General features: G+C 42.7%; 2 protein-coding genes and 1 pseudogene across 2 annotated transcripts; 2 read left to right on the plus strand and 1 right to left on the minus strand.

Annotated features, from left to right (window-relative positions):
- The first annotated feature begins 5,102 nt into the window (after positions 1-5,102).
- On the plus strand, positions 5,103-5,354 carry LOC105861905 (small ribosomal subunit protein eS27-like). The gene has a single exon (XM_012747823.1). It carries the CDS (start codon positions 5,103-5,105, stop codon positions 5,352-5,354), a length of 252 nt encoding a protein of 83 aa, XP_012603277.1.
- Positions 5,355-6,196: 842 nt separating this feature from the next.
- On the plus strand, positions 6,197-9,920 carry LOC105861913 (trafficking kinesin-binding protein 2-like). The gene is given in 2 exon segments (XM_020284875.2): positions 6,197-9,099; positions 9,430-9,920. Coding segments are annotated over 2 exon segments (2,757 nt in total). The 5' UTR covers positions 6,197-6,509; the 3' UTR covers positions 9,597-9,920.
- A 993-nt stretch (positions 9,921-10,913) lies between these two features.
- On the minus strand, positions 10,914-16,589 carry LOC105861898 (bifunctional purine biosynthesis protein ATIC-like; annotated as a pseudogene).
- Positions 16,590-17,113: the final 524 nt, after the last annotated feature.

The following is a 17,113-nucleotide window of genomic DNA, read 5'->3' on the forward strand; positions in this document are numbered from 1 at the left end:
CCAATGCCCTTAGTAGGGGTCAAAGTTCTGTTCTCTGCTTTCAGGAAAAGCTGTCAGGGCTGGGCTGTAATGGCCCTGCTCAAACAGAAAGTCTGCTTGTGGGGGTGGGGCTGTCTGAGACCTGCAGTCTGTAGTGAGCCTGGCTTCTTTCCACCCTCCCCAACTCCGCAGCTACTCTTGGGATTCTCCCAGTAGGCCAGACCTCACACCACCAGGTCTCCCCAGATTGTGATGCCGGTGGGGAGGTTCCCTGCTCAGAAACGCCACCTGGGCTGGGCTTACAGCCTCCTTTTGGGAGGAGGGTTGCCCTCTAGGATGCTGATCTGCCCCTGAAGGCGCACACACCCCAGTAGGCTGTTCACATATATCCCTTCTGTGCCCCGGGCAATGCGAGACCACGGTGCATGGGATCTGGTCTGCAGGTCTGACCTCTGAGTCCCAGAGTTCAAACTGTATGCCCACCAGGGAGAGGAGTTCTGGTCCCAGTTCACTCACAGGGAGACCTAGCTGGGTCTATGTCTCTCAGCCTCTGAGTCTGCACCGTTCTCCTGGGAACACCCTGCCAGCAGCACTTGGGAGGGCCGGTGGGTAGGGAGCTCACAGTCTGAGTTTCCCTGAGTCAGCTGTAGGGTCCCAAAAGGGAAGGTCCTGTTCCCTGGAGGTGCCTCCGGCTGGTGGCTGTATTGTCTCTCTGCTTAGCCGCGGGTAGGTTTGGCGGAGGGGAGCAGGAGGCAATATGGCGCCTACCGCGCGGTTCGGGTCTGTGCACAGAGAGGTACCCGGAGGGAGTTGGGAGCCTGGTGCCATGTCCGCTACAGGCTCACTGCTAGCTGGCAGTGGTTGTCTCTGGGCTGGTGTCCGCAGGTCTCTCCACCCGCTTGGGAGCCCACCAGCAGTCCCAAATGCAGGGGAGGGTAAAGGTAACTTATCCACCTACCCTTCCCACTGGTCTCCGGGCTGCTCTGGTGGTCTCAGCTTCCAGTTCTTCTCCGCAGCCTCCTCCCGAGGAGTCTCCTAGGGTCTCAGGTTCCCCTCCTTCCAGCCCTCGTCCTCTGTATACTCATCTTCTTGCTTCTTTTTTCTAATTTCTGCTATAATCTGTCTTTTCTGCAGATACACTCTGTCTGGCGGTGTTTCTCGTCCGCCATCTTGATCCTCCCCACCCTTTTTATAATTTTTTTTTTTTTGAGACAGAGTCTTGCTCTTTCACGTGGCTAGAGTGCTGTGGCATCATCATAGCTCACAGCAACCTGAAACTCCTGGGCTCAAGTGATCCTCCTGACTCAGCCTCCTGAGTAACTGGGACTACAGGCGAGTGCCACCATTCCCAGCTAATTTTTCTATTTTTTGTAGAAACGAGGTTTCTCCTCATGCTCAGGCTGTTCTCAAATTCCTGAGCTCAAACTCCGGAGCTCCTTAGCTCTTCTGCCTTGGCCTCCCAGAGTGCTAGGATTGCAGGTGTGAGGCACTGCTCCCGTCCTCCTTAACCCATTCTAAATAGATGTCAGTCCCCATCCTTCCACTGAAATTGCCCTTGACAAGGTCACCAGTGACTTCTAGGTTGCCAACTGCATTTGATGCTTCTTTATCCCCATTTTACTCTACAACTTGCCAACATTCAACAGAGTTTTTTATTACACTATTACAATACTTTCTTCTCTTAGTCTACATGACACTTAAAGTTCCTGATGTTTGCCTTATCTCTCTCGTTGCTCTTTCACCCTGTTTTATGCTGACTCCAGTTCCTTTACCTAGCCTTCACACTTTTCAGTGTTTAGGGCTGACTCTTCTGACATTTCTCCAAATAATCTCATCCAGTCTTGGGCCTTTAACTACCATCTATATAGTGATTATTCCCAAAAAGACACCCTTAGCCTTGACTCAATGTCACACTTCTATATTCAACTGCCTACTGAACCTTTCCACTTGGATATCTCATCAGCTTCTCCAATTTAGTTTGTCTAAAATAGAATCTTGATTTTCTCACCACTACAAAACTATTCCTCCTGCAGTCTTATCCGTGTAGGTTAATGGCAACTTCATCCTTCTAGTTGCGACTTAAAACCTTAGAGTCATCATTGATACCTCTTTGCACTCTAGATCAAATCCATCATGAGTCCTCTCAGCCGCATCTCCAAAATATATCCTAAATCTGTCCACTTCTCACGATCTACACGAATAAATCTTGGGGATCACTGGGAAGAAAAGCAACAGGAGAAGGAGCAATTGTACTTTCCCTAATCAGAGAACAGCACGTTTTCTGTACCTGCGGCAAATGAGTCAGGGAGTAGGGAGTGAAATGCATTGTAGTGTTTGCTGCCATTAATCATAATTGAAGTCCACAGTGTGATAGGATCACTATTAGCCTTTTCATCTATTTATGCAAAGGAAGGTTTTAAAAACACACACACATTGTCCTCCAAGGAGCTGGAGAGTGTTCTTATACCTTTGTATATTTGGACATGTTGTTCTCTCACATGTAATTCCCTCTTGTCTGTACAGCCAAGTCTTTTTTTTTTAATTTTTTTAAGAGAGTCTCACTTTGCCCAGGCTAGAGTGCTGTGGTGTCAGCCTAGCATGTTGCAGCAATGTGTACAGCTAGTGTTACAGCTCTTGATAGGGGAAAGAACTGAGTGGCACATGAAGAGTCAGAGAACAGTCTTTATTCTTCCAGCAGGCTCAACGCAGCAAGTGTTACAGCTCTCTTCATGGCTTCTGATCTTCTGACCCCCCCCCTTCCTTGTTCTCCTCCTGCTTTTATACCCTTGGTAGGGCTCAAAAAGCATCTAATCAACTACAAGCTTTAACATCCAATCCGCAAATAACATCCAATCAACAACAGTGGGATTCAAAAATTACCCAATCAGGATCACACAAGCAGCGTGGTCGGAAATAGGTGGCAGCACGAGGGCCCACTGGCATTCCAGCACGCGGGGCCTCAGCGGCACTACCGCGGGGCCTAGCCCCAGCAGCATGCCCTCCAACTGGCCACGCGCAGTGCCAGCCCGTGGAGATGCAGAGCAATGGAGAGGCGGCAAGCGGCCACGTCCCAGCGCCAGACATTTTCCACGTCAAGCTCACAGCAACCTCAGACTCCTGGGCTCAAGCAATCCTTCTGCCTCATCCTCCTGAGTAGCTGGGACTATAGGCATGCACCACCATGCCTGGCTAATTTTTTCTATATATTTTTAGTTGGCCAATTAATTTCTTTCTATTTTTAGTTGAGACGGGGTCTTGCTCTTGCTCAGGCTGTGTATAGCCAACTCTTAACTCCTCCAGTCTTAGTCCAAATCTACTTTCCTCTAACAACTATTTATTTAAATGGTATCTATAGACCAAGCTGTGGCCTGAAGTGTTAGAGAGATAAAGATAAATGAGACTGTTCATCTTAAGTAGCTAGCTTCACAGGCTGGTAATCGAGAAAGAAACATAAAGGAACAGATGTGACAAAGAGTTACAGGTTCTATGACAGAGGTCTCAAGGGATTTCAATATGAGCATGTCTTGTTCTACCTGAGGGCATCAGGTGAGTCTGGAAAAATAAATAGGTGTTCACCAGGTGCAGAGAGAAGCAAGAGAAAAGATACAAAGTGTGAAACAATCTGGCGAATCCAAGAATGTTGAGCCATTCAAAATGGGTGGAGCATCAGGGTGGTAGTTTGACTGGTTTGAGAGATGAGGCTGGTGAAATCTGTAGTGGCTAAATTGCAAATGTGAAAACTGGGGTTTTTATCCTGTGAGGGAGGGAGAACCATTGAAAAGTTTTAATCAGGGGAGTGACCTGGTCAAATTTGCATGTTACAAAGATTCAGCTTTGTCAGTGTTTTTCTGGAGCTGGTTCCTACCACTTCCCAAGAAAGAAAATTGTCACGAATTTTACAAGCCAATTGACATCTTGTTAGTGGCTTGAAATTGGTCACAATGAGAATATTTACATTGTGAAAATTAGCAAATGCTACAAATCAGATTTTTTTTCCTAGATAGCTTGTTGTTCAACACACACACACACAAACCCAATCATGTTTATACTAACAATAAACATGCAAAACCTCACTTTTTAAACATACCACTTTGAGTCATTCCAAAGCAAATGAAGTGCTTAGGTATAAACTTAATAAAATGCGTGCAGAATTTGTATGCTGGAAATTATAAAATGCTGATGAAAGAAATCAAAGAAGACCTAAATGAAAGGAGGGACATCTTTACTATCTCCATGGATTTAAACAACATAGTAAAGATGCAAATTCTCCCTTAATTAACATATAGTACTAATGCAGTTCCTATCAAACTCCCAACAATGTTTTCATGTACATAGACAAGCTTATTCTAAAATGTATATGAAAAGGCACACACCATCCAATAGCTATAGAATCTGGAAAAAGAAGAATAATGTGGGAGGAATTAGTCTACTTGATTTCAAGACTTATGTATATAGCTACAGTAATCAAGACTGTAATATCGGCAGAAGGCTGGGCACATGGATCAATGGGATAGAATAGAGAACCCAGAAACAGACCCACACAAATATGTCCAACTGATTTTTGACAAAGGAGCAAAAGCAATTTAATGAAGGAAGAATGGTCTTTCAACAAATGGTGCTGGAGCAATTGGAAATCCACAGACAAAAATATAAGCCTTGTCATAAACTTCACACCTTATATGCAAATTTAACTCAGAATGGATATTAAATCACATAGATTTTAATGTGAAACATAAAACTATAACACTTTTAGGAAAAAGTAGGGGGAAATCTTTGGAATCTAGAGCTAGGCAGAGTTTGTAGACTTGATACCAAAAGCACAATCCATATAAGAAAAAAATTGATAAAGTGGTATCATCAAAATTAAAAACTTTTGCTCTGTGAAAGTCCCTGTTAGAGGATGAAAAGCAACAGACTAGAAGGAAATATTTAAGGACTGGTGCCTAGAATATGATTCAATAGCTTTCAAAACTCAACAGTAAAAAACCCTAACAATTAAATTAGAAAATGAACAAAAGACATGAGCAGACATTTCACTTAAGAGAATATATAGATTCCACTTGAGTGTTGAAAAAAAAAAGAGGATATAGCCTTTCCAGCAGTGACTGCCTTCCCACAAGCACATGCCTCTCACAAAACATCTCCTTCATCCCTCTCCAGAATTGGAGAAGAGGAAACACAAGAAGTGTCTAGTGCAGAGCCCCAATTCCTACTTCATGAATGTGAAATGCTCAGGATGCTATAAAATCACCATGATTTTTAGCCATGCACAAATAGTAGTTTTCTGTGTTGGTTGCTCTACTGTCCTCTGCCAACCTACAAGAGGGAAAGCAAAGCTTACAGAAGGGTGTTCCTTTAGAAGGAAGCAACACTAAAAGTACCCTGCTTGAATGGATGGGAAACCATCCCAATAAACACATTTTGGAGATATATATATATATATATATATATATTATATATAATATAGATAGATAGATACAGAGATGACAAAGAAACACACAAAAAGGTGCCCAACATCATTAACCACTAGGGAAACGCAAATTAAAACCACAATTAAATGTCACTACACACCTATCCAAATGTCTAAAATAACAACAGTGGCCAGGCGTGGTGGCTTATGCCTGTAATCCCAGCACTTTGGGAGGCTGAGGTGGGTGGATCACTTGAGGCCAGATGTTCAACATCAGCCTAGGCAACACAGAGAGATCCATTTCTACCAAAAAAAAAAAAAAAAAAAAAATTAGCCAGGTGTGGTGGCACGTGCCTCTAGTCCCAGCTACTTGGGAGGCTGAGGTGGAGGATAGCTTGAGCCCGGGTGTTCAAGGTTGCAGTGAGCTATGATCATAACACTGCACTCCAGCATGAGTGACAGAGTGAGACTCATCTCTAAAAAAATAAGTAAACAACAATAATGACAACACCAAATGCTGATGAGGATGCAGAGAAGCTGGATCACTCATATTAATAAATTGCTGGTGAGAATGTAAAATGGTATATCCACTTTGGAAAAGTGTTTGTCAGTTTCTTAACCCTTTGCACTCGCTTGCTTTTTTCTCGATTCCTTTATTCTACTCGGGATTTAATTTTTTAAATACCCCAGATTTTACAAAGCAGGGCAGTAGAATAAAAAACTGGAGTTTCGATTGACCTGGCGTCACTGCAGAACTGAAGTCGCCAGATGATGATGTTGTGAAGTCGGCCGGCTGTTCCTGCCACGCCCGGGTGGTTACTGGCAGCGGCGGCAGCTTCGGCTGCTGCTCTCAGGCTGCCGCCACTCTAGAGCCTTCTCTCCGAGGGAGCGCTGGCGGATGACGGAGGACGCCGGGCCATTCGGGTCATGACTGTCCAAGGTATAATCACACGAGAGCACCCATTGCTACAGATGTCATTTGACTCATCAGAGAAAATCTATATAAAAGAAAATATCCATATGACCAAATCCATTTCTTTATTGAATGGCTTGATGGATTTCCTTTACTCTGATTCATACCAAAGCTGTCCTCCTCAACCAAAGCAAGAAAGAATCCTACATGAATCAGTCCCAGAATGCCATTTTTATGTCACCAACAGGTGAAGAAAACCTCATGAATAGCAATCACAGAGACTCGGAAAGCATCACTGATGTCTGCTCCAGTGATGATCTCCCTGAAGTTGAGCTGGTGAATCTGCTAGAAGAACAGCTACCACAGTATAGGCTAAAAGTAGACTCTCTTTTTCTGTATGAAAATCAAGACTGGACTCAGTCCCCACACCAGCAGCAACATGCATCTGATGCCCTCTCTCCAGTCCTTGCTGAAGAGACTTTCCACTATATGATTCTAGGCACAGACAGAGTGGAGCAGATGACCAAAACTTACAATGACATCGACATGGTTACACATCTCCTGGCAGAGAGAGATCGTGATCTGGAACTTGCTGCTCGAATTGGACAAGCTCTCTTGAAACGAAACCATATCTTATCTGAGCAGAATGAAGCCCTGGAGGAGCAGTTAGGACAAGCCTTTGATCAAGTTAATCAGCTGCAGCATGAGCTATCCAAGAAAGATGAGTTACTTCGAATTGTCTCCATCGCTTCTGAAGAAAGTGAAACTGATTCCAGCTGTTCTACACCTCTTAGGTTCAATGAATCCTTTAGCTTATCTCAAGGTTTACTGCAATTGGACATGCTGCAAGAAAAGCTCAAGGAACTGGAAGAAGAGAATATGGCTCTTCGATCAAAGGCTTGTCACATAAAGACAGAAACTATTACCTATGAAGAGAAGGAACAACAGCTTGTCAATGACTGTGTTAAAGAACTTCGTGAAACAAATGCTCAGATGTCCAGAATGACTGAAGAATTGTCAGGGAAGAGTGATGAACTGATTAAATACCAAGAAGAGATCTCCTCTCTCTTGTCTCAAATTGTAGATCTTCAGCACAAACTTAAAGAACATGTGATTGAGAAGGAAGAACTAAGACTTCACCTACAAGCTTCCAAAGATGCCCAACGACAACTGACAATGGAGCTACATGAATTACAAGACAGGAATATGGAGTGCCTGGGAATGTTACATGCATCCCAAGAAGAAATAAAGGAGCTTTGTAGTAAATCTGGCCCTACTGCTCATCTCTACTTATCACAGTCATATGGAGCTTTTGCTGGAGAATCTTTGGCAGCTGAGATTGAGGGGACCATGCGTAAAAAGTTGAATTTGGACGAGGAATCTTATCTCTTTAAACAAAAAGCCCAACAGAAACGGGTATTTGATACTGTCAAAGTTGCCAATGACACACGAGGCCGATCTGTCTTATTCCCAGCTCTGCTGCCCATCCCAGGCTCCAACCGTTCCAGTGTCATCATGACAGCAAAACTCTTTGAGTCTGGTTTACAGCAAACAGAGGATGAAATACTCCCCAACCAGGGGAGCAACTCGGAGCAGGTTCCAAGGAACTCCCAGATGCCAGACCAGCCAGGACCGTCTGGAGAGAGTGATTTGGCTACAGCACTGCATCGCCTTAGCCTGTGTTGACAGAACTATTTAAGTGACAAGCAGTTCTTTGCTGAAGAATGGGAGCGAAGGATCCAGGTTCTGGCTGACCAGAAGGAAAGGGCTAGTGGCTGCATCACCCCCACAGAGAGCCTCGCCTCCCTCTGCACCAACCAGTCAGAGTTCACAGATTTCAGCAGTGCCAGTTGCCTTCGAGGCTTTATGCCAGAAAAATTACAAATTGTCAAGCCGCTGGAAGGATCACAGACTCTGCATCATTGGCAGCAGCTTGCTCAACCAAACTTGGGAACAATTCTTGATCCCCGACCAGGTGTCATTACTAAAGGCTTTACCCAGTTGCCCAAGGATGCCATCTATCACATCACAGATTTAGAAGAAGATAAAGAGGAGGGTATCACTTTTCAGGTTCAGCAGCCTCTTCAAGTGGAACAGAAACCTGCAATATCCAAGCCAGTAACAGGGATCTTCCTACCGTCCATTACCTCAGCAGGTGGGCCAGTTACAGTTGCAACCTCAAACCCAGGCAAGTGTCTGTCAGGCACGAACTCGACATTCACCTTCACCACTTGTAGGATATTGCATCCCTCTGACATCACTCAGGTTACCCCCAGCTCTGGGTTCCCTTCATTATCCTGTGGAAGTAGTGGTAGCAGTTCATCAAACACAGCTGTGAATTCTCCTGCCATGTCCTATAGACTCAGCATTGGTGAATCCATCACCAACCGACGAGATTCTACCATAACCTTCAGTAGCACCATGAGTTTGGCCAAACTTCTACAAGAGCGAGGCATCTCTGCCAAAGTGTACCACAGCCCAATTTCAGAGAACCCCCTCTTCCAGCCGCTCCCTAAATCCCTAGCCATCCCTTCCACACCACCAAATTCACCATCTCACTCACCTTGCCCTTCTCCTTTGCCCTTTGAACCTCGAGTACATCTCTCTGAAAATTTTTTGGCCTCCCGACCAGCTGAAACATTCCTCCAAGAAATGTATGGCTTGAGGCCCTCCCGGAACCCTCCTGACATTGGCCAGTTGAAGATGAATTTAGTGGACAGGCTGAAGAGACTGGGGATAGCCAGAGTGATCAAGGCCCCTGACGCCAAGGAGAATGGAAGAAGCCGGGCCGGGCGCGGTGGCTCACGCCTGTAATCCTAGCTCTCTGGGAGGCCGAGGCGGGCGGATTGCTCGAGGTCGGGAGTTTGAAACCAGCCTGAGCAAGAGCGAGACCCCGTCTCTACCATAAATAGAAAGAAACTAATTGGCCAACTAATATATATAGAAAAAAGTAGCCGGGCATGGTGGCACATGCCTGTAGTCCCAGCTACTTGGGAGGCTGAAGCAGAAGGATCACTTGAGCCCAGGAGTTTTAGGTTGCTGTGAGCTAGGCTGACGCCACGGCACTCACTCTAGCCTAGGCAACAAAGCGAGACTCTGTCTCAAAAAAAAAAAAAAAGAAGCCAAGAGGCAGAAACTGGTCTTCAAAAACCAGATTCTGCTGTTTATTTGAATGCACCTAGCAATTTATTGGGTGGACTCAGGAGGACTCAGAGTCTTCCAGTCATGATGGGTAGCTTTGGTGCCCCAGTTTGCACATCCTCACCCAAAATGGATCTCCTGAAGGAGGACTGAGGTCAGCGGTCAGCCGAGCTCCTGTCCAGATCAGCGCAAGAAGGGTCGATATGCACGGATGCATGTGGTCTGGTCTGACGAGAGAAAAGGAATGTCGCAGAAGGGTTGTGAATGTGGAAAGTGGGATGTGAAAGAATGGAAACAAAATTGGGATGAGGTCCTAATGGATGAAGTCTCATAAATCGAAAGTATAAATGAATGGGCTGTGAGTGTTTGGAGGCAGAAAAGGAAGAAAGGTTTAATACACTCCTTCAGTTGAGTTTTCTTGCCTTGAAAATAAAAAGTAAATAGAAAATAAATTCAGTAATATTGAAACAAACCACAGATATGGAACTTGCTGGCACATTTACTTCTGGTGAGCATGGACAAGGGAAACCCAGGTCAGAAAGATGGGAGGAGAAAAGGAGTGACTGTTGCTTATAGAAAGCTGTTCTGAAGGGTTGGTGGGTAGGCTCAGTCTGTTATCTGTGACAGTCTGTTATCTGTTAACAGTGACATGGCTTATATGTTTCCCCTGCTAGCGTTGGATTAAATTATGCATCCATCAAACAGGATGATCACAGCATTAGCAAAATAAGGAATTTTATCTTTTTCATTAGATCAGAAGTGGAGACTCCCTTTTTCCTTTCTGTGTTCAGACCTTTGAGCCACTGGCAGCTCAAACACCACCCAAATTCCTTTGTATTTATCATTAATAAAAGTTCATTTTTTAAAATTAGTATTTTTATACAACCTCCAAAAAGAACCCAACATAGGTGAGGGGTGGGAGGGATTTACTTTTAAGAAAGAAAATATGGGTATATTGGAACCAAGGAAACTGGGTTTTAGAATATTTCTTCAGGATAAGCGCAGTAGTGAAGGAATACAAGCATAATTGCATGTCTTTCAAATTTCCTTAGAGGTGGGACAGGGTTAAACCAAAAGTGCAATCATAGGAATTAGGAAATGTTGTATATTTATATATGTAAAATTTTTTGTGAGGAAAGTTGGTTGCAAGTAAACCAACTTTTTCCAAAGTGCGCTATGCACATTTTTAATGAAAAGTGACATATATTTGCACAAAAATTCTCAGGCATATTAAATTATAAACTGAAGTAAAACCCAAAAAACAAAACAAAACAAAAAAAAAACTGGAGTTTCTTTTCATACAAACTTATTTATTTGGATTTTTTTATATTTCAAATTATTGATACATTCAAAGAGTAATTTTATTTTTTTAAAGATTTAATGTTCTATTTTTTAAAACAAGTTATTTTCAAAATCCCACACATGAATTCACCTGCACGTGTGCAAACCATAAAATAATGTGCAATGAGATCAGTGGTGGAAGAGCCGGAGATTGATGTGAGTGAGGATTATTCCCAGTTCATCACAAGCCTCAATGACGACTTTGTCAGCAGCAGAGCCAGAGGGGGCAGCAATGTACGCCACACCACTCCTTTTAGCTCTGTCTACATTATCCCTGAAAGGAAAGAAGGCATCAGAGCTGATAGAAACTTCACTTAGTTTGTCAACCCATTCCTTCTTCTCTGCCTCAGTTAATAATTCAGGGACCTCCTCAAACAGTGCCTTCCACTTTATCAAATCTTCATCCTTGCCGATGGTTCCAGTCACATACTGGTCGATGGCATTGGAGATTTCTGCTCTCTTCATTCCTGTTTTAAACTTCATTGAAAGCACTTGTGGGGGATTGGACACATGGGGGGGGGCAGGGGCAATATTTGTAACCCTAACAATATTTGTACCTCCATAATATGATGAAATAAAAGGAAAAAAAAAACAGAAAGCACTTATGGATTGTGTCTAAGCCACCAATAGTTTGCCTTATCCCCTGCAAGGCGTGTGCAGTGTATCCGAGACTGTTGTCCTGCTCCAATGCCAATAACCTGCCCGTTCTTGGTGTAGCACGCGGAGTTCAACTGAGTGTACTTGACAGCAATGGTGTCCACGATGAGGTCCCTGAGGGCAGACTCCGGCAAATCTTTGTTCTTGGTAACGACATTGCTAAATAATGACTTATTGATGACACCATTGTTTCTCTTCTGGCTTAAACGGAGACCAAAGAGTGTTTGAACTTCATCTTCATCTGGTTTATAAGACTGGTCCATCTGAAGAACACAGTAGTTCCCATTTTTCTTTTTAGAAAGTATTTTTAAGGCTTCTGCATCATATCCTGGGGCAATAATACCATCAGATACTTATCTGAATATAATTTTCGCAGTTGGTACATCACAAACATCAGATAATGCAACAAAATCACCAAATGAAGACATCCTATCAGCCCCTCTTGCTCTCGCATATGCAGTTGATATGGGAGTGAGGATTTATAGAGATCATAGACCATGCAGACTTTGGCCTCATCTTCACTGAGTGGAATTCCAACAGCAGCACCTGCTGGGCTGACATGTTTGAAAGAGGCAGCAGCTGGAATGCCTAATGCCTCTTTGAGTTCCTTCACCAGCTGCCAGGCATTCAAAGCATCACACAAGTTTGTAAATCCAGGGGCTCCATTTATTTTTTTTTTATTTTGGCATATTATGGGGGTACAGATTTTAAGGTTTCAATAAATGCCCATTTCCCCCCCCCAAAAGTCTGAGTCTCCATCATGACCATCCCCTAGATGGTGCACATCTCACTCATTATGTATGTATATACCCGCCCCCCTCCCCCCTCCCCCCTGCCCAATACTCTATTACTGTAGCACCTATGTGTCCACTTAGGTGCTACTCAGTTAATACCAGTTTTCTGGAGAATATATCTGGTGCTTGTTTTTCCATTCTTGGGATACTTCACTTAGTAGTATGGGTTCCAGCTCTAACCAGGAAAATATAAGATGTGCTATATCACCATTGTTTCTTAGAGCTGAATAGTACTCCATGGTATACATATACCACATTTTATTAATCCATTCTTGGATTGATGGGCACTTGGGCTGTTTCCACAGCCTTGCAATTATGAATTGTGCTGCTATAAACATTCGAGTGCAGGTGTCTTTTTTGTAGAGTGTCACTGGATCATTTGGGTAGATGCCCAGCAATGGGATTGCTGGATCAAATGGTAGATTCACTTGTATCGCTTTAAGGTATCTCCATATTGCTTTCCACAGAGGTTGAACTAGTTTGCAGTCCCACCAGCAGTGTAGGAGTGTTCCTCTCTCTCCGCAACCACGCCAGCAAGAGCAATTCTAGGCAACAAAAACAAAATGGGAGGCATTAATATGCCAAATATCAAACTATACTACAAAGCTGTAGTAATTAAAACAATATGGTATTGGCACAAAAACAGGAATATTGACCAGTGGAACAGATGTGAGAATCCTGATATAAAACCATCCTCATATAGCCATCTCATCTTTGACAAAGCAGACAAAAACATACGCTGGGGAAAAGAATCTCTCTTCAATAAATGGTGCTGGGAAAACTGGATAGCCACCTGTAGAAGGCTAAAACAGGACCCACACCTTTCACCTCTCACAAAAACCAACTCACGCTGGATAACAGACTTAAACCTAAGATATGAAACTATTAGAACTCTAGAGGAAAAAGTTGGAAACACTCTCCTAGACATCGGCCTGGGCAAAGAGTTTATGAAGAAGTCCCCAAAGGCAATCACAGCAGCAACAAAAATAAATAAATGGGACATGATCAAACTACAAAGCTTCTGCACAGCCAAAGAAATAGTCATGAAAGTAAACAGACAACCTACAGAATGGGAGAAAATCTTTGCATCCTATACATCCGATAAGGGACTGATAACTAGAATATACTTAGAACTCACGAAAATTAGGAAGAAAAAATCAAATAACCCCATTAAAAAGTGGGCAAAGGACTTGAACAGAAATTTTTCTAAAGAAGACAGAAGAATGGCCAACAAACATATGAAGAAATGCTCAACATCTTTAATCATCAGGGAAATGCAAATCAAAACCACAATGAGATATCACTTAACCCCAGTGAGAATGGCCTTTATCAAAAAATCTCCAAACAGGGGCTCCATTTAGAACTGTGATGGGAAGCTTGGGCTTCATCGTGTATAGCTGGGCAGGAATTTGATGAGGGTTCATTCTATACCTCAAGGGCATCTGAGATATCCCTTTACTGTACTGTTTCCTGAAGTAATCTGAGATTGCTTCATCATATTGTGCCATATGAGTGAATGCCTTCAAGGCTAACTGGCGTCTGGTCTCCAAGGAGGTATCTTTACTCTCGGAGCTCTGCATCTCTGTGGACACTGCTGCATAGTCCTCCGGTTCACATACAACTGTCACTCAGGCATGGTTTTTGGCTGCTGCTCTCAATAAGGTCACTCCACCGATATCAATTTGCTCAACAACCTCCTCAACAATCACCTCAAAGAGTAATTTTAATCTCTATAATTTTTGCTAACAGTGTCGAGCCCCACTCGACATCTGAGTGCAAGGGGTTAAAAAACTAAATATTCAACTACCATGCAACTCAGCAATTGTACTTCTGGGTATTTATCCTAGCAAAATGAAAACTTATGCTCACACAAAAACCTGTACAAGAATATTCATAGAAACTTTATTTATAATAATCAAAAACTAGAATCAGTCCAGATGTCTTTCAGCAGGTCAATGGCTAAACTAACTGTGGGACATTGATACAATGCAACAACTTGGATGAATCTCCAGGGAATTAAGCTGAGTGAAAAAAAGCCAGTCTTTAAAGGTTATATACTGTTCAATTTGATCCAGTAAAGATTATTAAGTATGAAATGTCTGATTTTCTTAAGTACTAAGTTTGACAGTTGGTATCTCTGACATTTCACAGCAGTGTGATGATAGTTCACTGCAACCTCAAATTCTTGGGTTCAAGTGATCCTCCTGCCTCAGTCTGTTTTTATTAGCCCAAACTAACTCCAAGCTACAGAGAGTGATATAGGCCATGGAAGTTAAAAATAAAAAGGGTCTTCTGAATTGTGAGTTTTGCGTGATGAAGTATGACAATCTTGAAAAAGAAGTGTCACACTTCCTGATGGCAAAACTTACTACAAAGTTATGGTAATCAAAACGGTGTGGTATTGGCATAAGGATAGACATCTAGATTAATAAAGAGTTAAGAAATAAATTCATACATCTATAGTCAATTGATTTTCAACAAAGGTGCCAAAGGCTGGGTGCAGTGGCTCACACCTGTAATCCTAGCACCCTGGGAGGCAGAGTCAGGAGGATTGCTTGAGGTCAGGAGTTCAAGACCAGCCTGAGCAAGAATGAAACCACATCTCTACTAAAAGTAGAAAAAAATTAGCTGGGCAACTAAAAATAGAAACAAAAAATTAGCCAGACATGGTGGCATATGCCTGCAGTCCCAGCTACTCCGGAGGCTGATGTAGGAGGATCACTTGAGCCCAGAAGTTTGAGGTTGCTGTGAGCTAGGCTGACACCATGGCACTCTAGTCCAGGCAACAGAGTGAGACTCTGTCTCAAAAAAAAAAGGAACAACAACAAAAAAAGGTGCCAAGATCATTTAATGGGGGAAAGAACAGTCTTTTCTTTTCTTTTCTTTTCTTTTTTTTTTTTTTGAGACAGAGTCTCACTCTGTTGCCTGGGCTATAGTGCCGTGGCATCAGCCTAGCTCACAGCAACCTCACATTCCCCGGCTCAAGCAATCCTTCTGCCTCAGCCTCCCGAGTAGCTGGGACTACAGGCATGTACCACCATGCCCGGCTAATTTGTTCTATATATTTTTAGTTGTCCAATTTATTTCTTTCTATTTTTAGTAGAGACGGGGTCTTGCTCTTGCTCAGGCTGGTTTTGATCTCCTGACCTTGAGCGATCCTCCCACCTTGGCCTCCCAGAGTGCTAGGATTACAGGCGTGAGCCACCGCACATGGCCTGGTAGTAATGTTAAATAGTGCAGGCACTGTACAAAACAGTTTGGGTTCCTTAAAAAGTTAAACATACAATTACCATATCACCCAGCAATTCCATTGCTAGGTACACACCCAAAATAATTGAAAACAGGCGTTCAAACAAAACCTTATACATGAATATTCATAGCAGCACTAGTCACAAAAGCCAAAAGGTAGAAACGTCCCAAATTTCCACGAACCGATGAATGGATTAAACAAAATGTTGTACATACATACAATGGAATATTATTCAGCCATAAAAGAGAATGAAGTACTGATAAATTCTACAACATGGTTGAACCCTGAAAACATTATGCTAAGTGAAAGAGGCCAGACATGAAAGGCCACATATTGTATGATTCCATCTAGAAAAAGTAAACTCATAGAGACAGAAAGTGTATTTGTGGTTTCAGCAGCCGAGTGGAAGTGAGGAGTGGAGAGTGACAGATTAGTGGGCATGAGGTTTCCATTTGGGGTGATAAACATGTTGGAAAACTAGATAGTGGTGATGAATGTTCCTAACACCACCGAACTGAATACTTTAAAATGGTAAATTTTGTATAGTGTGTATTTTACCACAATAAAAAAATGAAAAAAAGTAAAAAATAATTAAAAGTGTTTTGCTGGAACAGCTAAATTAAATGTCATTGTCCTCCAGGCCACTATACAAAATGTTTCATGATATGCCAAATAGGGTAAGGAATGGTCCAGAAACCTGTCAGATCTGCAGATGGTATGGGGATGAAGATGGGACCATGCCCCTTTAACAAGGAGCAACCTAAAAACACTCATATATGCACCACAAACTGTTCTAAGCCCTTTACAAAATTAAACTAATAGTATTCTGATAACAGCCTTATTATGGAGGGGCTGTTATTATTCCCATGTGGTAACATGTCTAGATTGATGATGAGACTGCTAAGTAATATGATTATATTATACAATCATTGAATAATATTCTATTGCTGCATGACAAAGTACCATAAATGTAGTGGCTTAAAACAACACACATATTTATTGTCTCACAGTTTTTTGTGGGTTAAGAGTCTGGGCACAGCTTACCTGGGTTCTTTGCTTCAGAGTCTCATTAGCCGCACTACAGGTGCTGCCTTCTTCATCCATCAAGGGAGAGTCTCTTTAACTCCAGTCTTCTAAGGTGGAGTCATATATAACATAATATTATAAGTGATAGCCCATTATCTTTGCATATAATGTAACCTAATCAAAGCAGTAACAAACCATCAGCTTTGCCATGTTCTATTGGTTAGAAGCAAGTCATAGGTTCTACCTGCACTCATGGAGAGAAGATCACACAAATGAACAGACATTAGGAGGTATGAATCTTTGGAGGTCATCCTAGAGTCTGTCTGCCACAATGACTGGGCAAATCAATTTAATTCTGGGTCCTTGAGATTCCAAATGTTAAACACTTTCAAAGAAAATAAAAATTCCCTAGAAGAAAATCATCTTCAACTTGGAGGCAGGTAGATTCTGTAGGCTTCGTGCTTCCCGCAAAAGGATGTAACTATTACTTGACTAGCTTTGACACTTGATGTGGCTTTAGCTTTGCATTTCCTACAAAGATGGCCATACCAGGCAAAACCTTTAAGGACCTCACCACCCCCTTCCACTTCCTCATGAAAATT

Source organism: Microcebus murinus, chromosome X, assembly GCF_040939455.1.
Source record: "Microcebus murinus isolate Inina chromosome X, M.murinus_Inina_mat1.0, whole genome shotgun sequence".
In the NCBI taxonomy this organism is placed as follows: Eukaryota; Metazoa; Chordata; class Mammalia; order Primates; family Cheirogaleidae; genus Microcebus; species Microcebus murinus.

Excerpts from the sequence above, each read along its gene's own strand:
- LOC105861905 (XM_012747823.1), top strand. The coding sequence starts at position 5,103 with ATGCCTCTCACAAAACATCTCCTTCATCCCTCTCCAGAATTGGAGAAG.